Here is a 26,491-nt window from a genome sequence, read left to right as displayed (position 1 = left end):
CCCAAGTGTAGGATGGTCACGAATTTCACAGCCACACAGTTATAAACCCGGTCTATTTCTACTTTCTCTTAAAATCAGATTTTAAACCTGACTCTCACCTTTGCCCTAACCAGACTGCTAACCTTAGCCTAACCCAGTGTTTCCCAAACTCTGTCAATGGGACCCCAAGGAGTGCACGTTTTGGTTTTTGTCCAAGCACTACACACGCGACACGCTGATTGAAATAATTAACTAATCATCAAGCTTTGAGGACCGAGTTTGGAAAAATGCTGGCCTAACCCTAACCTTAAAGTAAGATCAAAGCTGATTTTTGTTTTCATAAATTTGTACGATATAGCCAATTTTGACAATATTTGGCTGTTTTGCTCTCAGATAACTCTCAAATAGGAAGACGTTCCAGCAGTTGTTACTGCTTAATAAACATTGCCATGCTGGTGGGTGTTAACATGGAAATAAAACCCAGCCCTGAAACAAAATGGAGGCTGAAAATAATTGGCATGTCATCTCATAGGAAAAGACACGTAAGACTCACGAAAACACCCAAAGTCACACATTCAAATTTGTCACTTGAAGCACAAATACTTCATACTTTGACTAAAACGATAACTTATTGACTGTTGTGCCAAATTGTTGGTCTCTCTGGCCATCATCTTTTAGCTTGAAAAAGTGGATTTATACTGGTGTAGACGTTTAAAAGCACATCAGCATATTAACATTTTTTGGAGTGGTTGCAAATATTTAGCAGTGGTGGGCCACCGCTGCTAAATTAATATAGGGGAAACACTGCTATACCCAATACCCTCCCCCTCTATGTGAGCTATCTGTCCATCTATCTTTCTCCATGTTTTAATTGTTGCTTTTCACTCTTTGCCAGGTTAACAGAGCCATCAGGTTCCCTCACAGATGGACCTATAAACTACAAGTACAAGACTAAGTGCACCTGGCTGATCGAGGGCTAGTAAGTAGCTCTTGCTCTCTTTCCTCTCCTCCCTCCTATCTCTGTTCATGCCCTCTTCTATCTATATTCTGTACAGTATGTATTCATTCTTAGACTGATTTGTTATTGTTCAGTGTTCTTCGTGTTAAACTCTTTGTCTAATGTAAAGACTCCTGATCATCGTGGGCAGGGTTGTAGTTACTACTGCAGCCCAATAGCTACCCATTTTAAACCATGCTCTATGTTCTGTCCTCCAGCCCAAACGCTGTGCTCAGGTTGCGCTTCAACCATTTTGCCACGGAATGTAGCTGGGACCACATGTACATCTACGATGGAGACTCCATCTATGCACCTCTGGTTGCAGTATTCAGGTGAGGTCATCATGCTGTATGCATGTACAGTCGTGTGTACTCTCTAGTATGCAGTCAACTGTGCATGCACAAACACCAAATACTGTATACCTCAAACCTAGCTGGGCGGATCACATGCCGCTAAATAGAATCCACACAGTGATGATTCAGAATACTGGCTAGCTGAAGAGGAATTGTTCTCTCTCTTTCCATTATAGGTAACGAGTGGGTGTTATCCATGAATCAATGGATTAATATTCTGCATTTACACTGAGTAAAAATATGAACGCAACATGTAAAGTGTTGGTCCGATGTTTCATGAGCTGAAATAAACCATCCCAGAAATGTTCCATATGGACAAAAAGCTTATGTCTTTCAAAAGTGCACAGATTTAACATCCCTGTTTGTGAGCATTTCATCTTTGCCAAGATAATCCATCCTCCTGATAGGTGTGGCATATCAAGAAGCTGATTTAAACAGCATAATCATTACACAGGTGCACCTTGTGCTGGGGACAATAAAAGGCCAATCTAAAATGTGCAGTTTTCACACAACACAATTCCACAGATGTCTCAAGTTTTGAGGGAGTGTGCAATTGGCATGCTAACTGGAGGAATGGCCACCAGAGCTGATACCAGAGAATTGAATGTTAATTTCTCTACCATAAGCCACCTTCAACGTAACTTTATAGAATCTGGCAGTGCATTCAACCGGCCTCAACCTTAGTCCACATGTAATCACGCCAGCCCAAGACCTCCACATCCGGCTTCTTCACCTGCGGGATTGTCTGAAACCAGCCACCTGGACAACTGATGAAACTGTGGGTTTGCACAACCAAAGAATTTCTGCAATAACCGGGGGAAGCTCATCTGAATGTTTGTCATCCTCACCAACTTCAGTGGGCAAATGCTCACCTTCGATGGCCACTGGGACGCTGGAGAAGTCTGCTCATCACAGATGAATCCTGGTATCAACCGTACTGGGCAGATAGCAGATAGTGTGCATGGCGTAGTGGGGGTGAGCGGTTTTCTGATGTCAACGTTGTCAACAGAGTGCCCATGGTGGCAGTTGGATTACTGTATAGGCAGGCATGAGCTACGGACAACGAGCGCAATTGCATTTTATCGACGACAATTTGAATGCACAAGGATACCGCGACGAGATCCCGAGGCCCATTGTTGTGCCATTCATCCACTGCCATCATCTCATGTTACAGCATGGTAATGCATGGTCCCATGTCGCAAGGATCTACACAATTCGTGGAAGCTGAAAATGTTCTTCCATGGCCTGCATACTCATCAGACATTTCACTCATTGAGCATGTTTGGGATGCTCTGGGTCGACCTGTACGACAGCGTGTTCCAGTTCCTGCCAATATCCATCAACTTCGTACAGCCATTGAAGAGGAGTGGGCCAACATCACAGGCTACTAAGATCAACAACCTGATCAACCTGATCATACGCTGCATGGGGCAAATGGTGGTCACACCAGATACTTACTGGTTTCTGATCCACGCCCTTACCTTTTTTAAAGGTGTCCGTGACCAACGGATGCATGTCTATATTCCCAACGTGAGAGCCTAATGAATTTATTTCACTGATTTCACTGATTTTCTTATATGAATGGTAACTCAGTAAAACCTTTGAAATGGTTGCGTTTATATTTTAGTTCAGTGTAGCTCTTAGGTGTTCCTCCTCAAGTATTTAGAAGTAGCATTCCAGCCACCCTCCCTCCCCCTTTGAAGAATAGGTCCCTAATGTCATTCCTTCTACTGGGGGTTCTTCCATATGGACTCCCCTGATCTATCAGTATTGGCTGTGTGGTCTTTGTGTTGAACCTGGTTGTAGTCTTCCTGGTGGGGAGCGGATTTCTCCTCCCTCTTTGATGACCTTGATTGAGCTGTGCAGTGCAGGCCTGAGTTTGATCCTCCATGCAATGGAGGGATCGATCCCGAGGTGAGGAAGGAGTCACTTTCTCCCAATGATGTAAGGAGGGAGGACGGAAGGGGGGGTTTTCATGGTGACAGCAAATCAGCTCAGCAGTCAAGCAAAGGGCGATCATTTATCCAGCAAGCTTTGGAGCTTAACGAGCGTGTGTGTGTGTGTGTGTGTGTGTGTGTGTGTGTGTGTGTGTGTGTGTGTGTGTGTGTGTGTGTGTGTGTGTGTGCGTGTGCGTGCGTGCGTGCGTGCGTGCGCGCGCGTGCGTGCGTGCGTTGCTTGCGCGTAATGTATTTTTCTTTTTCTCCCACAGCGGTCTCGTTGTCCCGGAAACGAGAGGGAATGAGACTGTTCCGGAAGTGGTAGCCACCTCTGGATATGCACTGTTGCACTTTTTCAGTGACGCTGCCTACAACCTGACTGGATTCCACATCTCCTACTCGTGAGTAGCCCCATCCCCATACACACTACATTCACAGTCAAAATCCTCACCTATACCACATAAGACCAATAGGGAAGTCTCTGGCTCAGTAGCAGACAAGTCTTAACTGACATGCCTCGTTAAATAAAGGTCAAGTTTTACATTTAAAATAACAGTTCCATGATGGTAGTGACTGCCCATTACTGCTTATCTCTTATTAACCATCATTTAGTTCACTTTAATAAAATATTACATTTGTTTTATTTGATGACTTTATTATTTAATTCCTAGTCATCATCTCATCTCTATAGAGCTGCTGCCTATGCGGTCTGAGAGATATATTGAGAGCAGTTTCTTTGCGAGGTATCTTCTCTTGATCGTGCATTTTGCTGTCTCTTATGTAGTAAGCTTAAAAGAAACAGACAGGACAAGTAGCCACGCAATGGATTATGGTCATTGTAGTTAATTATCATGTTTTCTCTTCTAAACTATGTAGAACATTGGCTCCCTACTACATTGCACAGTTCAGGCATGAGCAGATTTATCTCTAGAAAAACTGCAATTTGCGCATTGAGCTCACAGAAGAAAAATAAATACGAAATGGAATTCAAATAATTGAAATGATGTTTTTCAATTAGTTGTTTAGAAAACTGAAAATAAATAACCAACATTTCGGTTAATCACTCAGCACTACTGCACACATACAACTTCAGACTCTCTAGGTCACGTTGTAGACCCTGGGGACTAGGGTCTACAATGTCTGTCACAAGAGTAGCTGGGAATTGGCATTACAGCTGAGAAGATGACACCCCTTAACATAGGAGATACATGTGTGTGTGATTCTGAAAATGAATTCATTGGGTTGTCTCAGAAAGCAGCAGCCAAAGAGAAAGATGGGCTTTCAAATAAGTCAAGCTCAGCCTCGAGGCCTCCAGCACAGACACACACCATGTGGCCATAAAGGTGTTGCCATAGCAACGCTCTTGTCACAGCGGTAAACATTATGGTCCCCCTGTCGCTGAAAAGCCCATGTATTAGCCTGGATCCTTGACCTCCTTCTGTTTCTGTCTACCTTCCCTCTTTCTCTATTATTTTGTCTGCACATCTCTTTAATTCTCTCTCCATTTCTCTGTATCTCAGCCTGTATCTGTTCTGCTCCCTGAAAACACATACCCCAATACATGTCAATCACCTCTGTCAATCAATCATTCTTTCAGCTATTTGTTTTTCCTCAATTATTTATTTATTTTTATTCAACATTTATTGATACAAGTAAGTGATTTAAGAGCAAATTCTTATTTCTGATAAATGATAACCTTTCCAAATGTACTTCCCCATCCCTGCCATGGTCTCATGCTTTAACTCATCTAATTCACCATCTTTCCATTCTGGGTCTATAGGGTCAACTCGTGCCCCAATAACTGCTCCAGTCATGGGAAGTGCAGCACAGGGAACTCCATCGCCAGCCGGGTGTACTGCGAGTGTGAGAAGTACTGGAAGGGCGAGGCCTGTGACATCCCCTACTGCAGGAACAACTGTGGCAGCCCCGACCAGGGCTACTGTGACCTTACTGGGGAGAAGAGCTGTGTCTGCAACGACAGCTGGCAAGGTCCGACTAGGGCTATGGTTATAATGTGTCAAAGTTTTCACAATGTTGTGGTGTGGTATCTTCATGTTGGTTCATAGGGTTCATTCATTCTTCAATGACAAAGCTAAGTTATTTTTGTTCTTGTAGATTGAGTCCCACTGCCATCTTCTGGCTGAAATGAGAACTGTGAAGAGAGAGGCACAGAGACCATGTTTCATATATTACAGTAATACAAGCTGACATCTGAAGTGCTCAGCAGATAGGACAGTCTTAGTTTAGATGCAGGGAATGAGGTCATGTTGTAGGATGCATGTAGCCTGTTAGATAATAGCAAACACTGTTTTGACAGCTTGGTAGTTGGAGCCTTTTTCATGCTCTAACAATCTAATCTTGAGATGAAGGTGGAAGACCATCGGTTTCTGCATGATCTTATTTAAAATGACCCATCCTGTCCGTTTTCATACAGGCTACACTAAATACAACACTTGCTTGTCTGTTGACCAAGAGGAGCTCTTATGGTCCATGTCTGCCATCTAGTGGTGCTGGAGGTTTTGTTCTTACACCTGGTGGGTCGCTGGTCTGGGTATCCTCTTAGTATAACCATGCATTGACTTGATCTATACTGTTCCTGAATACTGTATGGGGATGTATTAACATGTCTTATTTACAGTAGAACCACCCAAATGCATCTCAATGAGACGGAACTGTCCAGCAGGGTAGAACCACCGAAGAACCTCTCAATGGGACGGAACTGTCTAGCAGGATAGAACCACCCAAACGCCTCTCAATGAGACGGAACTGTCTAGCAGGATAGAACCACCCAAGCACCTCTCAATGAGACGGAACTGTCCAGCAGGGTAGAACCACCCAAGAACCTCTCAATGAGACGGAACTGTCCAGCAGGGTAGAACCAACCAAGCACCTCTCAATGAGATGGGACTGTCCAGGGTAGAGCCAACCAAGCACCTGTCAATGAGATGGGACTGTCCAGCAGGTTAGAACCAACCAAGCACCTCTCAATGAGATGGGACTGTCCAGGGTAGAGCAAACCAAGCACCTCTCAATGAGATGGGACTGTCCAGGGTAGAGCCAACCAAGCACCTCTCAATGAGATGGGACTGTCCAGCAGGGTAGAACCAACCAAGCACCTCTCAATGAGATGGGACTGTCCAGGGTAGAGCAAACCAAGCACCTCTCAATGAGATGGGACTGTCCAGGGTAGAGCCAACCAAGCACCTCTCAATGAGATGGGACTGTCCAGGGTAGAGCAAACCAAGCACCTCTCAATGAGATGGGACTGTCCAGGGTAGAGCCAACCAAGCACCTCTCAATGAGATGGGACTGTCCAGGGTAGAGCCAACCAAGCACTTCTCAATGAGATGGGACTGTCCAGGGTAGAGCCAACCAAGCACCTCTCAATGAGATGGGACTGTCCAGGGTAGTGCCAACCAAGCACCTCTCAATGAGATGGGACTGTCCAGGGTAGAGCTAACCAAGCACCTGTCAATGAGATGGGACTGTCCAGGGTAGAGCCAACCAAGCACCTCTCAATGAGATGGGACTGTCCAGGGTAGAGCCAACCAAGCACCTCTCAATGAGATGGGACTGTCCAGGGTAGAGCCAACCAAGCACCTCTCAATGAGATGGGACTGTCCAGGGTAGAGCCAACCAAGCACCTCTCAATGAGATGGGACTGTCCAGGGTAGAGCCAACCAAGCACCTCTCAATGAGATGGGACTGTCCAGGGTAGTGCCAACCAAGCACCTCTCAATGAGATGGGACTGTCCAGGGTAGAGCTAACCAAGCACCTGTCAATGAGATGGGACTGTCCAGGGTAGAGCAAACCAAGCACCTGTCAATGAGATGGGACTGTCCAGCAGGGTAGAACCAACCAAGCACCTCTCAATGAGATGGGACTGTCCAGGGTAGAGCCAACCAAGCACCTCTCAATGAGATGGGACTGTCCAGGGTAGAGCCAACCAAGCACCTCTCAATGAGATGGGACTGTCCAGGGTAGAGCCAACCAAGCACCTCTCAATGAGATGGGACTGTCCAGGGTAGAGCCAACCAAGCACCTCTCAATGAGATGGGACTGTCCAGGGTAGAGCAAACCAAGCACCTGTCAATGAGATGGGACTGTCCAGGGTAGAGCCAACCAAGCACCTCTCAATGAGATGGGACTGTCCAGGGTAGAGCTAACCAAGCACCTGTCAATGAGATGGGACTGTCCAGGGTAGAGCCAACCAAGCACCTCTCAATGAGATGGGACTGTCCAGGGTAGAGCCAACCAAGCACCTCTCAATGAGATGGGACTGTCCAGGGTAGAGCCAACCAAGCACCTCTCAATGAGATGGGACTGTCCAGGGTAGAGCCAACCAAGCACCTCTCAATGAGATGGGACTGTCCAGGGTAGAGCCAACCAAGCATCTGTCAATGAGATGGGACTGTCCAGGGTAGTGCCAACCAAGCACATTTCAATGAGATGGGACTGTCCAGGGTAGAGCCAACCAAGCACCTCTCAATGAGATGGGACTGTCCAGGGTAGAGCCAACCAAGCACCTCTCAATGAGATGGGACTGTCCAGGGTAGAGCAACCCCAGCATGGTGCCACTCCTATGCTCTGACACTGAGTTACTGGTCATTTCCCCAATGAGGTTTTCTCCTCTGATGTATTGGGCTAGACAGGGTCCTGGCCCATAGACCTAATCACAGCCCCCCATTCCCCCTGTCCACTGGCTTTCCTTCACTCTAATAGGGGACAACAGGGGCCAGTATCATGGGATCTTTCTCATAATGGGGTTTGATGAATCAGTGTGAGACCCTCTTTATTAAACCCACTAATGGTTCTGCCACCAGTCGGCCTCTGGGTGGTGGGGTCCTGGTAGCCATGTGAGTTCATCACCGTCATGGTTGTCCCCATCGTCATGACATAAGCTGCGTTGTCACGCTCTTCACCAGCAGATGGTGATGTGGGACCATGTTTAGTCAGATGTATTAAAGAGTTGTTGAAGAGAGTATTTTGCTACAAACGCACCTCACATACTCTCATGCATTTGTAAGTTTGTTGTGTGGTCCTCTCCAGGTCCAGACTGTGCTCTGTCAGTGCCATCCACCGAGTCTTACTGGGTGATGTCTAACGTCAAGCCCTTCAGCCAGTCCCTGGGCAGGGCCTCCCATAAGGCTGTGGTCCATGGGAAACTCATGTGGGTCATCGGAGGATACAGCTTCAACTACAGCTCCTTCCACATGGTGCTCAAGTAAGGCACTGACTGAAGAGAGACCTGAAATATCTGTCTGTCTCTTCGTCTCTGTAGCTAGGTTTCCATCCAGTTGTAAGTATTCTCAAATCTGCGTAAATATAGGCATTTTCTCACCAAACTGACTTGTTGCAGATAGAAATCAGTGTGTGATGACGTAGTGCACACTAAATGTACTTTTTTTGCTTAAGTTTTCATGTACTGAATACAAATGTTCAAATGTGGATGGAAACGTAGTTAATGTCTACTTACCACCTCTATATTTGTCTCCTTCCTGTCTTTTGCTCTTCCTCTCTCTCTCAATTCAAAGGGCTTTATTGGCATGGGAACATATGTTTACATTGCCAAAGCCACATTTCAAATGTCATATTATGGCTATGTTGTAACGATGTACAAAATGGAAAATAAATAAACATAAATATGGCCTGTATTTGCAGTGATGCTTGTTCTTCACTGGTTTCCCTTGTGGCAACAGGAACACAAATCTTTCTGCTGTGATGGCACACTGGTATTTCACCTAATCGTTATGGGAGTTTATCAAAATAGGACTTGTTTTCAAATTATTTATCTTTTTGTCTCTCTCTGTCATTTTCTCTCTTTCCCTCCACTCTGTCCATCTCTTTCTTCTCCCTCCACTCTCTCCATCCATTTCTTTGTTGTGTATATTCTGTATAGCTCAGGCCTGACTGTCTCTCTTCCCCCCTGCAGTTATAACCTGGAAAGCAGCACTTGGGACGTGGTGCCGATCAATAGTGGTCCTCTGCAGAGATACGGCCATTCTCTGGCTCTCTACCAGGTAAGGCAGATAATGGCCACAGCCCACTAGCATGGTGGATGTGTTCCATTTAGCTTTTTGTCATCCACTGGTACTATACAGGGCTCTGTACATGTAGACAGGGCTCTGTACATGTAGACAGGGCTCTGTACATGTAGACAGGGCTCTGTACATGTAGACAGGGCTCTGTACATGTAGACAGGGCTCTGTACGTGTAGTCAGGGCTCTGTACGTGTAGACAGGGCTCTGTACGTGTAGACAGGGCTCTGTACATGTAGACAGGGCTCTGTACATGTAGACAGGGCTCTGTACATGTAGACAGGGCTCTGTACATGTAGACAGGGCTCTGTACATGTAGACAGGGCTCTGTACATGTAGACAGGGCTCTGTACATGTAGACAGGGCTCTGTACATGTAGACATGGCTCTGTACGTGTAGACAGGGTTCTATACATGTAGACATGGCTCTGTACGTGTAGACAGGGTTCTATACATGTAGACATGGCTCTGTACGTGTAGACAGGGTTCTATACATGTAGACATGGCTCTGTACGTGTAGACAGGGTTCTATACATGTAGACATGGCTCTGTACTTGTAGACAGGGTTCTATACATGTAGACATGGCTGTGTACGTGTAGACAGGGTTCTATACATGTAGACAGGGTTCTATACATGTAGACAGGGCTCTGTACGTGTAGACAGGGCTCTGTACATGTAGACAGGGTTCTGTACGTGTAGACTGGGCTCTGTACATGTAGACAGGGTTCTGTACATGTAGACAGGGCTCTGTACATGTAGACAGGGTTCTGTACATGTAGACAGGGCTCTGTACATGTAGACAGGGTTCTGTACATGTAGACAGGGCTCTGTACATGTAGACAGGGCTCTGTACATGTAGACAGGGTTCTATACATGTAGACAGGGCTCTGTACGTGTAGACAGGGCTCTGTACATGTAGACAGGGTTCTGTACGTGTAGACTGGGCTCTGTACATGTAGACAGGGTTCTGTACATGTAGACAGGGCTCTGTACATGTAGACAGGGTTCTGTACATGTAGACAGGGCTCTGTACATGTAGACAGGGTTCTGTACATGTAGACAGGGCTCTGTACATGTAGACAGGGCTCTGTACATGTAGACAGGGTTCTATACATGTAGACAGGGTTCTATACATGTAGACAGGGCTCTGTACATGTAGACAGGGCTCTATACATGTAGACAGGGTTCTATACATGTAGACATGGCTCTGTACGTGTAGACATGGCTCTGTACGTGTAGACATGGCTCTGTACGTGTAGACAGGGTTCTATACATGTAGACAGGGTTCTATACGTGTAGACAGGGTTCTGTACATGTAGACAGGGCTCTGTACATGTAGACAGGGCTCTGTACATGTAGACAGGGTTCTATACATGTAGACATGGCTCTGTACGTGTAGACATGGCTCTGTACGTGTAGACATGGCTCTGTACGTGTAGACAGGGTTCTATACATGTAGACAGGGTTCTATACGTGTAGACAGGGTTCTGTACATGTAGACAGGGCTCTGTACATGTAGACAGGGCTCTGTACATGTAGACAGGGCTCTATACATGTAGACATGGCTCTGTACGTGTAGACAGGGTTCTATACATGTAGACAGGGTTCTATACATGTAGACAGGGTTCTGTACATGTAGACAGGGTTCTGTACATGTAGACAGGGCTCTGTACATGTAGACAGGGTTCTATACATGTAGACATGGCTCTGTACGTGTAGACAGGGTTCTATACATGTAGACAGGGTTCTATACATGTAGACATGGCTCTGTACATGTAGACAGGGTTCTATACATGTAGACATGGCTCTGTACATGTAGACAGGGTTCTATACATGTCGACATGGCTCTGTACATGTAGACAGGGCTCTGTACATGTAGACAGGGTTCTATACATGTAGACATGGCTCTGTACATGTAGACAGGGTTCTGTACATGTAGACAGGGCTCTGTACATGTAGACAGGGTTCTGTACATGTAGACATGGTTCTATACATGTAGACAGGGCTCTGTACATGTAGACAGGGTTCTGTACATGTAGACAGGGTTCTGTACATGTAGACAGGTCTCTGTACATGTAGACAGGGCTCTGTACATGTAGACAGGGTTCTGTACATATAGAGATGGCTCTGTACATGTAGACAGGGTTCTATACATGTAGACAGGGCTCTGTACATGTAGACAGGGTTCTATACATGTAGACATGGCTCTATACATGTAGACAGGGTTCTATACATGTAGACAGGGTTCTGTACATGTAGACATGGTTCTATACATGTAGACATGGCTCTATACATGTAGACAGGGTTCTATACATGTAGACAGGGTTCTATACATGTAGACATGGCTCTATACATGTAGACAGGGTTCTATACATGTAGACAGGGCTCTGTACATGTAGACAGGGTTCTATACATGTAGACAGGGTTCTATACATGTAGACATGGCTCTGTACGTGTAGACAGGGTTCTATACATGTAGACATGGCTCTGTACGTGTAGACAGGGTTCTATACATGTAGACATGGCTCTGTACGTGTAGACAGGGTTCTGTACATGTAGACATGGCTCTGTACGTGTAGACAGGGTTCTGTACATGTAGACAGGGTTCTATACATGTAGACAGGGCTCTGTACATGTAGACAGGGCTCTGTACATGTAGACAGGGTTCTGTACATGTAGACAGGGTTCTGTACATGTAGACAGGGTTCTATACATGTAGACAGGGTTCTATACATGTAGACATGGCTCTGTACATGTAGACAGGGTTCTATACATGTAGACATGGCTCTGTACATGTAGACAGGGCTCTGTACATGTAGACAGGGTTCTATACATGTAGACATGGCTCTGTACATGTAGACAGGGCTCTGTACATGTAGACAGGGTTCTATACATGTAGACATGGTTCTGTACATGTAGACAGGGTTATATACATGTAGACATGGCTCTCTCTTATCTGGCTCTTTCTGTTTCTCTGGGGGTTTCTCTCTACTTCACATATATTTTCTCTCTTTCCACTCTCTCTCTGTCTGTTGGGTGAGGGAGTTAAGAGGATTGCCTCTCTGGGTCTGAGTAGCGATAACATGGCAGTAAGATGGATGTGGGGCCCTCAGGGTTGGTCAGAGAGCAGCAGGGCTACAGGCTTTGCTCTGGCTAACTGACTCTTCGGCTCACCAGGGGAAACAAGCATGACGACTACATCTGATCTGTTTGCTCTTTCTCTTCTTCCCTTGAAACTATAGAAGTCTGTCTGAATAACCCTGTTAAATAGAAAGTCTGCCTCTGGCGTGTGTGTGTGTGTGTGAGACTTAAAACTCTTTCTTTACTGCTAAGCTCTTAAGTGTTTGGGTCGCTTTCATGAAGAGGGACAAATGGATTTTCTATTAGATATCTTACTATGGTTAGTGACCTAAGGGGATCCGGCTTTGTTTACGTGAGTTAAATGGAAGTAGTATTTTATGGCTCAGAGTTTATAGCTTGAAAGGCTGGGAAGTTTATTTTGGAACGACTCTCACTTCATTACTTGCAGTTTACAATACTTTAAAATGGTACCCCATGGAAGACCTCACTAATTGTTTTGTCTTGTAAGGAATACTGCAAATGTTAAAGGTTCTACGTATAACATACCTTTAGAACTAGGCTCAGCTCCAGTCTGTGTTTGGGACATGCCAGGGGTTTATACAGTGCCTTGCGAAAGTATTCGGCCGCCTTGAACTTTGCGACCTTTTGCCACATTTCAGGCTTCAAACATAAAGATATAAAACTGTATTTTTTTGTGAAGAATCAACAACAAGTGGGACACAATCATGAAGTGGAACGACATTTATTGGATATTTCTAACTTTTTTAACAAATCAAAAACTGAAAAATTGGGCGTGCAAAATTATTCAGCCCCTTTACTTTCAGTGCAGCAAACTCTCTCCAGAAGTTCAGTGAGGATCTCTGAATGATCCAATGTTGACCTAAATGACTAATGATGATAAATACAATCCACCTGTGTGTAATCAAGTCTCCGTATAAATGCACCTGCACTGTGATAGTCTCAGAGGTCCGTTAAAAGCGCAGAGAGCGTCATGAAGAACAAGGAACACACCAGGCAGGCCCGAGATACTGTTGTGAAGAAGTTTAAAGCCGGATTTGGATACAAAAAGATTTCCCAAGCTTTAAACATCCCAAGGAGCACTGTGCAAGCGATAATATTGACATGGAAGGAGTATCAGACCACTGCAAATCTACCAAGACCTGGCCGTCCCTCTAAACTTTCAGCTCATACAAGGAGAAGACTGATCAGAGATGCAGCCAAGAGGCCCATGATCACTCTGGATGAACTGCAGAGATCTACAGCTGAGGTGGGAGACTCTGTCCATAGGACAACAATCAGTCGTGTATTGCACAAATCTGGCCTTTATGGAAAAGTGGCAAGAAGAAAGCCATTTCTTAAAGATATCCATAAAAAGTGTTGTTTAAAGTTTGCCACAAGCCACCTGGGAGACACACCAAACATGTGGAAGAAGGTGCTCTGGTCAGATGAAACCAAAATTTAACTTTTTGGCAACAATGCAAAACGTTATGTTTAGCGTAAAAGCAACACAGCTCATCACCCTGACCACACCATACCCACTGTCAAACATGGTGGTGGCAGCATCATGGTTTGGGCCTGCTTTTCTTCAGCAGGGACAGGGAAGATGGTTAAAATTGATGGGAAGATGGATGGAGCCAAATACAGGACCATTCTGGAAGAAAACCTGATGGAGTCTGCAAAAGACCTGAGACTGGGACGGAGATTTGTCTTCCAACAAGACAATGATCCAAAACATAAAGCAAAATCTACAATGGAATGGTTCAAAAATAAACATATCCAGGTGTTAGAATGGCCAAGTCAAAGTCCAGACCTGAATCCAATCGAGAATCTGTGGAAAGAACTGAAAACTGCTGTTCACAAATGCTCTCCATCCAACCTCACTGAGCTCGAGCTGTTTTGCAAGGAGGAATGGGAAAAAATTTCAGTCTGTCGATGTGCAAAACTGATAGAGACATACCCCAAGCGACTTACAGCTGTAATCGCAGCAAAAGGTGGCGCTACAAAGTATTAACTTAAGGGGGCTGAATAATTTTGCACTCCCAATTTTTCAGTTTTTGATTTGTTAAAAAAGTTTGAAATATCCAATAAATGTCGTTCCACTTCATGATTGTGTCCCACTTGTTGTTGATTCTTCACAAACAAATACAGTTTTATATCTTTATGTTTGAAGCCTGAAATGTGGCAAAAGGTCGCAAAGTTCAAGGGGGCCGAATACTTTCGCAAGGCACTGTATTTTTATTGTAGAGTAACACAGTCATGACTTCAGATGGATTTGGGTAATGAGCTAGCATCTTGACACTGACCTGACCGCTAACCCCTTATCTCTGACCTGACCGCTAACCCCTCATCTCTGACCTGACCGCTAACCCCTCATCTCTGACCTGACCTCTAACCCCTCATCTCTGACCTGACCGCTAACCCCTCATCTCTGACCTGACCGCTAACCCCTTATCTCTGACCTGACCGCTAACCCCTTATCTCTGACCTGACCGCTAACCCCTTATCTCTGACCTGACCGCTAACCCCTTATCTCTGACCTGACCGCTAACCCCTCATCTCTGACCTGACCGCTAACCCCTCATCTCTGACCGCTAACCCCTCATCTCTGACCTGACTGCTAACCCCTCATCTCTGACCTGACCGCTAACCCCTTATCTCTGACCTGACCGCTAACCCCTCATCTCTGACCTGACCCTTATCTCTGACCTGACCGCTAACCCCTCATCTCTGACCTGACCGCTAACCCCTCATCTCTGACCTGACCGCTAACCCCTATCTCTGACCTGACCGCTAACCCCTCATCTCTGACCGCTAACCCCTCATCTCTGACCCTGCTAACCTGACTGCTAACCCCTTATCTCTGACCTGACTGCTAACCCCTCATCTGACCTGACCTCTAACCCCTCATCCTGACCTGACCGCTAACCCCTCATCTCTGACCTGACCCTAACCCCTTATCTCTGACCTGACCGCTAACCCCTTATCTCTGACCTGACCGCTAACCCCTTATCTCTGACCTGACCGCTAACCCCTCATCTCTGACCTGACTGCTAACCCCTCATCTCTGACCTGACCTCTAACCCCTCATCTCTGACCTGACCGCTAACCCCTTATCTCTGACCTGACCGCTAACCCCTCATCTCTGACCTGACCGCTAACCCCTCATCTCTGACCGCTAACCCCTCATCTCTGACCTGACTGCTAACCCCTTATCTCTGACCTGACTGCTAACCCCTTATCTCTGACCTGACTGCTAACCCCTTATCTCTGACCTCCCACTGACTCATGCTGTGACATTTTCATTTGATCAGTTTAATACAGAACCGTTCTCTTTTTGAAGGGGAACGTGAAAGGACTTATTGTCTAAAGGTTTTATGATAAGGTTTTATTCTCTAATGCAGCGTTTTTGATCAGAAATGAAATAGTAGATGAAATGATACACACCAAGGTCTTTTCTAATTGAGATGCCTGTCTGTAGTTTATCCTGGGATTACATTCAGAAATCCCCTTTACAAGTGACATTCTCTCTCAGAGGGACCTACATTTAAATGGGAACCTTTAATTTAGTCCGTGTTGTGAGGATTACCTTAGCTACTATACTATGAACATGCTGAACTACCAGACAGCTGCATTCACTCTTCTGCCGTGTGTGTGTGTGTGTGTGTGTGTGTGTGTGTGTGTGTGTGTGTGTGTGTGTGTGTGTGTGTGTGTGTGTGTGTGTGTGTGTGTGTGTGTGTGTGTGTGTGTCCATGCATACATGTATTATGAGTGTTTGTAAGTGCAGCATGTGTGGACAGCCATGGCTGTGTGCCCACCTTTTCCCTATACCCGATCTTTCACATGTTCCATGCTTGCTTTGATTGATGTGAACACACTTAGCCCATCAAGTGTTTTCTTTACTGTTCACAGTGGTGTACCACTGGTGTCTCCAGGTGTCAGTTCATCAGAAACTGAAACCTTTCAGGAAATGGAAGAAACGTTCCTACTGTATCAAATTCTATCAGTCACATGCACCGAATACAACAGTGAAATGCTTACAAGCCCTTAACCAACAATGCAATTTTAAGAAAATACCCCCCAAAAAAGTAAGAAATAAGAATAACAAATAATTAAAGAGCAGCAGTAAATAACACTATTGGGGCTATATACATGGGGTACTGTGTATATTGTTCATTTGGTCAGTACCAGGGTTTCCGTTAGCCGGTAATAGCCGGCTTTTGGCCAATATAAAAATAGAAAAGCTAAAAAATGCTTTTATCCTCTGTTGCTACAGCATCTCAAACAGCAAATACAAAGTTAATGGAAGGCAGGCTTCATCAGGGCATCACACACCCCTTTGCAAGGAGGCAGTATGCATTGAGAAAACATGTACTTTAATTGTTGGAAACCTGCATGTTTTACTACATATTATGAGGCATGTTCTACCTTTGCTTCAAAGTAGCCTGGCCAAAATCAGACCATATCTGTGGTGGTAATTATTTTATATAAACGTTATTTCATTGCATATTAGATCTCCCCTCTTTAAATACATTGTTTTGATAACAGTGTTTTCTTGCTAATTGCATTATGGAACAAACATTTGTGTAGCTGTTCTACCTTGTGCACATTGCTGTACTTATGTGAAAAAATTGTTTTAAGCTAAGCATTCTGATCTGTTGCATGAGACTCATTGCTTTATAAAGTTTATTTCTCGGCAAGCTGACCAATAGAATAGGTAAACTTTTCTACTATGGGGGATAGTAGATTGACAAAGGCTAGTGATTTTGCTGTTAGCTTCTCGTCTTGTTGGCTGAGGAAAACTAAATGTAGCCAGTTACTCTAACATCTTCAAAGTGGGCATAATTTCCTCCTCCACTTGCATCTTCTGTTAATATGAATTACCATCATCTCATTGGGATTCCTGTCATTCTGAGTACTGTGGGTGAAAGCCCTAACCAGATTACACACCCAATGCATATGGGTCCGGTACATTTCTCAAATGTCCGGAAAATTAAAATGCTGCCGGTCAAATGCCCAGCGCCACATTTACCAAACGGAAACCCTGGTCAGAACAGAGATATTATAGTTGTACCTGTGTAACTTCCCCTCTGTTATAAAACCCAGCTCCTTCACTCTGTTATAAAACCCAGCTCCTTCACTCTGTTATAAAACCCAGCTCCTTCACTCTGTTATAAAACCCAGCTCCTTCACTCTGTTATAAAACCCAGCTCCTTCACTCTGTTATAAAACCCAGCTCCTTCACTCTGTTATAAAACCCAGCTCCTTCACTCTGTTATAAAACCCAGCTCCTTCACTCTGTTATAAAACCCAGCTCCTTCACTCTGTTATAAAACCCAGCTCCTTCACTCTGTTATAAAACCCAGCTCCTTCACTCTGTTATAAAACCCAGCTCCTTCACTCTGTTATAAAACCCAGCTCCTTCACTCTGTTATAAAACCCAGCTCCTTCACTCTGTTATAAAACCCAGCTCCTTCACTCTGTTATAAAACCCAACTCCTTCACTCTGTTATAAAACCCAGCTCCTTCACTCTGTTATAAAACCCAGCTCCTTCACTCTGTTATAAAACCCAGCTCCTTCACTCTGTTATAAAACCCAGCTCCTTCACTCTGTTATAAAACCCAACTCCTTCACTCTGTTATAAAACCCAGCTCCTTCACTCTGTTATAAAACCCAGCTCCTTCACTCTGTTATAAAACCCAGCTCCTTCACTCTGTTATAAAACCCAGCTCCTTCACTCTGTTATCAGCTCCTTCACTCTGTTATAAAACCCAGCTCCTTCACTCTGTTATAAAACCCAGCTCCTTCACTCTGTTATAAAACCCAGCTCCTTCACTCTGTTATAAAACCCAACTCCTTCACCCTGTTATAAAACCCAGCTCCTTCACTCTGTTATAAAACCCAGCTCCTTCACCCTGTTATAAAACCCAGCTCCTTCACCATGTTATAAAACCCAGCTCCTTCACTCTGTTATAAAACCCAGCTCCTTCACTCTGTTATAAAACCCAACTCCTTCACCCTGTTATAAAACCCAGCTCCTTCACTCTGTTATACAACCCAGCTCCTTCACCCTGTTATAAAACCCAGCTCCTTCACCATGTTATAAAACCCAGCTCCTTCACCCTGTTATAAAACCCAGCTCCTTCACCCTGTTCAGTTTCTCTGTAAGTGGGAAGCGCCTTGTTTGTCCGCCGTTCCTCAGCCACCAGCCCCACATACGTAAAGGAGGAATCCACAATTAGCATATAAATGAACACCTACTCTGAGGTTTTTAATGTAAGGCTTATGCTGAGCTAGTGCAGCACACACATCAAGCCAACAAACCTGGAAACGGGAACATGAGAGAATAGACTTCCAGGGTCAGGGATGGGACCACGCCACACACCACCACCACACACACACTACACACCACACCACCACACACATACCACACATACCACACACACACTCCCCTACTCTCTCTCCTCCACACGCATTATTCCCCTGAAGTCTGTAACCCAACCCTGGGATATGTTATTCCTCCCTCTCTCTCCTCTAAGGATTGAGAGATTACGGTGTGTGCAGCTGCTAGGAATACAGCCCATTGCCTGCCCATTTCTGATTTTAATATACCGACAGAAGCAATAGCTCGTCTTTACGCATGCATTCAGGTCATAGCGTTTATATAATATCCCCTGCTTGGTATTCACAAATCTGAAAAAGCCACCTTCAATAAGAGCTCCCTCTTAGTCGGAGGTGTAGTATCTGAGGGACACGTGGGGGAACTGAAGCGTGGGGGTTGCTGCTTAGCTGGTGGTGTGGTGGTCAAACCATCCTGCAGCCAGATGTGTTTACTAATTAAGTGTGTTGGGCTGTGTGTTGGGCTGTGTGTTGGGCTGTGTGTTGGGCTGTGTGTTGGGCTGCGTGTTGGGCTGCGTGTTGGGCTGCGTGTTGGGCTGCATGTTTTCTGCACACCTCTCCCTCCCAACTGCTTCTACTACAGGACTCAGACTGTGTGTGTGTGTGTGAGAGTAATCTGTCATGGACAGAGGCAGGTTAAAAAATGGTATCATAGCATGTGTCAACAGACTGGGGATGCGATGACTAATGAGAAACCTTGTTCCGGTACGCCATTTTTTTTTGTCACTGATCATTTGGACAAATCCTGATTTCACAGGTGTTCTTGTCTTCCTGAATTTCGGAAGGGGAGGGGACATTTGGCCCATAGACGAGCCTGAAACTTGCATAGACTTGGTATATTACTCTTAACATCTCCCCCAGAACTGTATTGAGCAACTGACGCAATTACGCAATATTTTAGTTCTGGGGTTCCGGGATAAGTCTGAGAGAGATTCCGTTGGGGTTGGCAGTGTGTGCTGAGGTAATGTAGAAGGAGGGACCAGATTTCCTTGACAGAAAATACATTGAGGCTCTAAAGGTTGTTGGGTCCCTTGTGGATGTGTTCGTGGCCAGGGAGACAGTATAATTGGCCCCCTGCGGCGTAGCGACACTGTTACCTGTGCCAGGATGTTCCAGTTGTTCCTGTGTGGGCAGAGCTCCTCTAGGTACTTTACAGTATGTTGCTCTATGTTTATGAAATGGAGCGTTGCTGTACAGTAGTAGTCTGCACTGTAAAAACAGGATGCCATAGCAATAATGACTGTATTATAAAGCTGCATTAGAACCCTACAGCTGAAGTACCAAGATGCCTGAAAAGGTTTTAGTAGCATATTAAAGTTACTGTTAGGTTAAGGTAGTTGATTGTTATCTGTAGTATCATGTGATTCAGTGTATGGGGAGAAGCCAGTAGTTGACCTCTGTATGAGAGGGCTATAGCAGCAGCCTTTCTCAATGATTGTTGGTGTTCACAGCTATACCCTGTCTGTCTCTGTCGTGATTGGGGTCCAGAGATGATACACTTTTTGGAGAAGCTCATGGCCGTACAGCTCAATAATGCCAACGCGCGCGCACACACACACACACACACACACACACACACACACACACACACACACACACACACACACACACACACACACACACACACACACACACACACACACACACGCGCGCGCAAGCATGGCATGCACACTGGGGAATGCAGTGTGTCTCACCTTCTTTTCATACTGAACACACAGAGAGCAGACATTCTGTCGAGGGCAGTCGTGGATAGAAACCTCTTTAATCTTGTGTGTTTTTATACAACCACAATCCCTAACCCTCTGTCATCTCATGCCTCTGATGTTTTCCCCCCTCCTCAGGACGACATCTACATGTACGGGGGGAAGCTGGAAGCTGGTTCAGGCAACGTGACAGACGAGCTGTGGGTCTTCAACATCCCTAGTCGTACTTGGTCCCTGAAGAACCCCAGCAGCCTGGTCCAGGGACAGCCCTACGCCGTGGAGGGTCACTCCGCCCACCTGGCTGAACTGACCAATGGGGATGTGGTCATGGTGGTTCTCTTTGGCTACTCCCCTGTCTACAGCTACATCAGCAAAGTGCAGGAGTACAACATCAGTAGGTCCAACAGTGGCTAGATGGATGGGTCGTGGGGTTTTCAGCCATGATGAGTAATCCACATGAATGAATTCAGATTTTACATTCCTACAACCCAGTGGCAGATTTCGAGCCTTCCAAAATAGGCAAAGTGACAGCAACAACCATAGATGCCCGCAGCAACGTTGTATTCATTTCATGGTGCTTAGCGACGAAAACATTGTTGCTGGGGTCATCATTGGGTGTCGCTGTCACTCATCTCTTAATGGAAGACCCATGATCTTTCATGTTTAGCCACAGCACTCCTATTTACATTAAAAGCCCCCTGGGTGTGCCCACACCTGCATAGTACTCTGTTATAATCGTATTGTTTTACATTTACATTTAAGTCATTTAGCAGACGCTCTTATCCAGAGCGACTTACAAATTGGTGAATTCACCTTCTGACATCCAGTGGAACAGCCACTTTACAATAGTGCATCTATTGATGGTAAACACACCTACCGTCTATTCACAGAGCCTTTAAGGTTGTCCTCTTGAATGCTGTTGGCCAAGGTTCTTTGACCAGAGCTTGTGACCACTGTGGAACCCCTAGATTTTTCATACCAGCAGATGGCGCTGCAGTACAGTGTTTTGAGGGGTTAAGATCAGGTGAATGCCTGCATTACACGGCATTTTAGCCTGTAGGAGACTCCACGGCAGGACAGCTCACTGCAGCCCAGTTCAGCCACATTAAAGCCTGTGGAGAGAGTTGGAACATCTACAGTCTTGGGTACTCTAGGGTACACTTAGTGCTCAGGGTAAAATAAGTGGGTACTAGACTGTGAATGTAATTGATTTGGGTAAGAGACATATACAATAAAATGTGTAATGTGGACCCAGAGGATAGCACTTACAAGTATTATTAATAAAAAAATGTGTTTCCAATGTGGTCCTCATGCACGCATGCTCTCTCACTGTCTCGCCCTCTCTGTCTTTTCTCTTCTCACCTCTCTCTCATCATTAAGAGTAGCTGGCACCTAGGCCGGACCGTCTGGGAGAAGACATGATTAATGAGTTCTACTCATCCCTCTCCCCTCATCCCCCCCTCCCTCATATCGCTCCGTCTCTCTGTCTCTCTGTGTGATCAAACCATATTTATCCTGTAATTCGTTTTATTTAGAGCACTATGGATATTGTGATATTTCATCACATTCGGACAGAGTTGAGTCTCTTCATTTGGACGGACTTGAGTCTCTTCATTTGGACGGACTTGAGTCTCTTCATTCGGACGGACTTGAGTCTCTTCATTCGGACGGACTTGAGCCTCTTCATTCGGACGGACTTGAGCCTCTTCATTCGGACGGACTTGAGCCTCTTCATTCGGACGGACTTGAGCCTCTTCATTCGGACGGACTTGAGCCTCTTCATTCGGACGGACTTGAGCCTCTTCATTCGGTCGGACTTGAGCCTCTTCATTCGGACGGACTTGAGCCTCTTCATTCGGACGGACTTGAGCCTCTTCATTCGGTCGGACTTGAGCCTCTTCATTCGGACGGACTTGAGCCCTCTTCGGATTCGGCCTCTTCATTCGGACTTGAGCCTCTTCATTCGGACGGACTTGAGCCTCTTCATTCGGACGGACTTGAGTCACTTCATTCGGACGGACTTGAGTCACTTCATTCGGACGGACTTGAGTCTCTTCATTCGGACGGACTTGGCCTCTTCATTCGGACGGACTTGAGCCTCTTCATTCGGACGGACTTGAGCCTCTTCATTCGGACGGACTTGAGCCTCTTCATTCGGACGGACTTGAGCCTCTTCATTCGGACGGACTTGAGCCTCTTCATTCGGACGGACTTGAGCCTCTTCATTCGGACGGACTTGAGCCTCTTCATTCGGACGGACTTGAGCCTCTTCATTCGGACGGACTTGAGCCTCTTCATTCGGACGGACTTGAGTCACTTCATTCGGACGGACTTGAGTCACTTCATTCGGACGGACTTGAGTCACTTCATTCGGACGGACTTGAGTCACTTCATTCGGACGGACTTGAGTCACTTCATTCGGACGGACTTGAGTCTGCCAGTTGTGGATACATCTCAATGTATCCACATGTCCCGTGGCCTCCCCCTCTCTCCATCCCTCCTAAGTGCTCTCTCCCGCTGGCTCTGTCTGTCTCACAGAGGGAAGCAGCCTTTTATACACACACTCATTTGACACACTGACAAGCATGCACACTTATTCTCCGCACTGTATGTCTCAAAGCTGATCCAATCATGTTGGCCAACTCACACTAAGATGCACTTATCTTTTGCCTCTGTCACACAGGGACAAACTCCTGGCAGGTCCCTGAGACCAACGGGGCCATCGTCCAGGGCGGCTATGGCCACAGCAGTGTGTATGACAGCTCCAGCAGGTGTGTTTACGTCCACGGGGGCTACAAGGCCCTGCCTGCCAACAAGTATGGCCTGGTGGATGAACTGTATCGCTATGAGGTCCAGACACAGACCTGGTGAGTGATATTAGCTTGTCTGTCTGCCTGGTTCTCTGTCTGACTCTCTGTCTGTCTCTGCCGGCCTCTCTGTCTGTCTCTGCCAGCCTCTCTGTCTGTCTCTGCGGCCTCTCTGTCTGTCTCTGCCGGCCTCTCTGTCTGTCTCTGCCGGCCTCTCTGTCTGTCCCTGCGGCCTCTCTGTCTGTCTCTGCCGGCCTCTCTGTCTGTCCTCGGCCTCTCTGTCTGTCTGTCTCTGTCTCTGCCGGCCTCTCTGTCTGTCCCGGCCTCTCTGTCTGTCTCTGTCGGCCTCTCTGTCTCTGCCGGCCTCTCTGTCTGTCTCTCGGCCTCTCTGTCTGTCTCTGTCGGCCTCTCTGTCTGTCTCTGTCGGCCTCTCTGTCTGTCTCTGTCGGCCTCTCTGTCTGTCTCTGTCGGCCTGTCTGTCTGTCTCTGTCGGCCTCTGTCTGTCTCTGCGGCCTCTCTGTCTGTCTCTGTCGGCCTCTCTGTCTGTCTCTGCCGGCCTCTCTGTCTGTCTCTGTCGGCCTCTCTGTCTGTCTCTGTCGGCCTCTCTGTCTGTCTCTGCCGGCCTCTCTGTCTGTCTCTGTCGGCCTCTCTGTCTGTCTCTGTCGGCCTCTCTGTCTGTCTGCGGTCTCTGTCTGTCTCTGTCGGCCTCTCTGGCCTCTCTGTCTGTCTCTGTCGGCCTCTCTGTCTGTCTCTGTCGGCCTCTCTGTCTGTCTCTGCCGGCCTCTCTGTCTGTCTCTGCCTCTCTCTGTCTCTGTCGGCCTCTCTGTCTGTCTCTGTCGGCCCTCTGTCTGTCTGTCGGCCTCTCTGTCTGTCTCTGCCGGCCTCTCTGTCTGTCTCTGTCGGCCTCTCTGTCTGTCTCTGTCGGCCTCTCTCTGTCTCTGCCGGCCTCTCTGTCTCGGCCTCTCTGTCTGTCTCTGCCTCTCTGTCTGTCTCCTCTCTGTCTGTCTCTGTCGGCCTCTCTGTCTGTCTCTGTCGGCCTCTCTGTCTGTCTCTGTCGGCCTCTCTGTCTGTCTCTGCCGGCCTCTCTGTCTGTCTCTGTCGGCCTCTCTGTCTGTCTCTCTCGGCCTCTCTGTCTGTCTCCGGCCTCTCTGTCTGTCTCTGTCGGCCTCTCTGTCTGTCTCTGTCGGCCTCTCTGTCTGTCCCTGCGGCCTCTCTGTCTGTCTGTCGCGGCCTCTCTGTCTGTCTCTGTCGGCCTCTCTGTCTGTCTCTGTCGGCCTCTCTGTCTGTCTCTGCCGGCCTCTCTGTCTGTCTCTGCGGCCTCTCTGTCTGTCTCTGTCGGCCTCTCTGTCTGTCTCTGTCGGCCTCTCTGTCTGTCTCTGTCGGCCTCTCTGTCTGTCTCTGTCGGTCTGTCTCTCTGTCTGTCTCTGTCGGGTCTGTCTCTCTGTCTGTCTCTGTCGGCCTCTCTGTCTGTCGGCCTCTCTGTCTGTCTCTGTCGGCCTCTCTGTCTGTCTCTGTCGGCCTCTCTGTCTGTCTCTGTCGGCCTCTCTGTCTGTCTCTGTCGGCCTCTCTGTCTGTCTCTGTCGGCCTCTCTGTCTGTCTCTGTCGGCTTCTCTGTCTGTCTCTGCCGGCCTCTCTGTCTGTCTCTGTCGGCCTCTCTGTCTGTCTCTGTCGGCCTCTCTGTCTGTCTCTGTCGGCCTCTCTGTCTGTCTCTGTCGGCCTCTCTGTCTGTCTCTCGGTCTGTCTGTCTCTCGGCCTCTCTGTCTGTCTCTGTCGGCCTCTCTGTCTGTCTCTGTCGGCCTCTCTGTCTGTCTCTGTCGGCCTCTCTGTCTGTCTCTGCCGGCCTCTCTGTCTGTCTCTGTCGGCCTCTCTGTCTGTCTCTGTCGGCCTCTCTGTCTGTCTCTGCCAGCCTCTGTTTTGTCTGTCTGTATGCCTGTCTCTGCCGGTCTGCCTGCCTGCCTGCCTGCCTGTCTCTGTTTGTTTGCCTGTCTCTCTGTCTGCATGTCTCACTGTTTGTGCTTGTATCAGTGGATGCATATTCACTTGAGAGTTCAGCTGTATCAATTTGCCAGCCCTGAGAAAAAGGTGTGTAAAGTAAGCATATTTTCCCAGTGCCCCAGTAGCATAATGCATTTATTTGCTAAACTCCCTAGTTACGAGGCAATGCATTTCATGTATTTCTTTGCTCCCTCTGTGTTGGAGTTTAGACTTGCTGTAAGTCTACTTGTTGTCAGGATGAGTTTAAAACAACACTGTTCAATGGTGAAGCCCCCAGTGATCTATGTAGAGAACTACTCTTGGGGGGACTACAGAAAGTGAAGAAAAGTGTAGTGACAGGCAGTGAGCACACTAGCCCCCCCCCGGCCCAAACAGGTCAGGAGTGGTTTGGAGCTACAGACGTTCTATTGGACCTGGCACGGTCTAATAACAGGTGGGTAGACTGGGTGGGCTGTGTGTGAGACACACTCAGGACATTCCTGTGTGTGTGTGTGTTTTGGTTGGTCCTGTCTGTTGAGACTTTCTCTCGAGAGGACGGCCATCGTCCACTGCAACATGTTTTCGGCTGTCGTTTCCATTGGAAGTGAAAACATTGCCCTGCGGTTTGTTTAGTGATGTTCAGTGTACAGATGTTTTGCGGAAAAGCAAATTGCTTTGGACACTTTTCACATCCCTTATATTAGGTAGATGTCAGCCGCCATGTTTAACACCAAGATGCTTGTCTTGCCTATGTTCAGACGCTCACTGCTGGATAGTTGAAAAGCCCAAATTGAAAAAGCACACCAAATGCAATAGTCAGCATTATATTGTTGGGAGGTACACATACGGCTAGGGATAGTATAGCTGGTCCTGGCTAGGCTAGGGATAGTATAGCTGGTCCTGGCTAGGCTAGGGATAGTATAGCTGGTCCTGGCTAGGCTAGGGATAGTATAGCTGGTCCTGGCTAGGTTAGGGATAGTATAGCTGGTCCTGGCTAGGCTAGGGATAGTATAGCTGGTCCTGGCTAGGCTAGGGATAGTATAGCTGGTCCTGGCTAGGTTAGTGATAGTATAGCTGGTCCTGGCTAGGCTAGGGATAGTATAGCTGGTCCTGGCTAGGCTAGGGGTATAGCTGGGGATAGTATAGCTGGTCCTGGCTAGGTTAGTGATAGTATAGCTGGTCCTGGCTAGGCTAGGGATAGTATAGCTGGTCCTGGCTAGGCTA

General features: G+C 46.8%; 1 protein-coding gene across 4 annotated transcripts in view; it reads left to right on the top strand.

The window, feature by feature from the left end:
• LOC135511110 (attractin-like protein 1) overlaps nucleotides 1–26,491 on the top strand; it is a 327,206-nt gene that overhangs the window by 48,698 nt on the left and 252,017 nt on the right. For all 4 annotated transcript variants that reach the window (XM_064932650.1, XM_064932647.1, XM_064932648.1 and 1 more), the window contains exons 2-9: nucleotides 875–958; nucleotides 1,195–1,308; nucleotides 3,539–3,667; nucleotides 5,047–5,255; nucleotides 8,317–8,491; nucleotides 9,200–9,287; nucleotides 20,625–20,880; nucleotides 23,170–23,353. In XM_064932650.1, coding sequence (XP_064788722.1) covers nucleotides 875–958; nucleotides 1,195–1,308; nucleotides 3,539–3,667; nucleotides 5,047–5,255; nucleotides 8,317–8,491; nucleotides 9,200–9,287; nucleotides 20,625–20,880; nucleotides 23,170–23,353 — 1,239 coding nt within the window. The remainder of the gene's footprint in view (nucleotides 1–874; nucleotides 959–1,194; nucleotides 1,309–3,538; nucleotides 3,668–5,046; nucleotides 5,256–8,316; nucleotides 8,492–9,199; nucleotides 9,288–20,624; nucleotides 20,881–23,169; nucleotides 23,354–26,491) is intronic.

Source organism: Oncorhynchus masou, chromosome 23 (assembly GCF_036934945.1).
Source record: "Oncorhynchus masou masou isolate Uvic2021 chromosome 23, UVic_Omas_1.1, whole genome shotgun sequence".
NCBI lineage: Eukaryota > Metazoa > Chordata > Actinopteri > Salmoniformes > Salmonidae > Oncorhynchus > Oncorhynchus masou.
The sequence above is the reverse complement of the archived record's forward strand: the minus strand, read 5'-3'. Positions and strand labels throughout refer to the sequence as shown.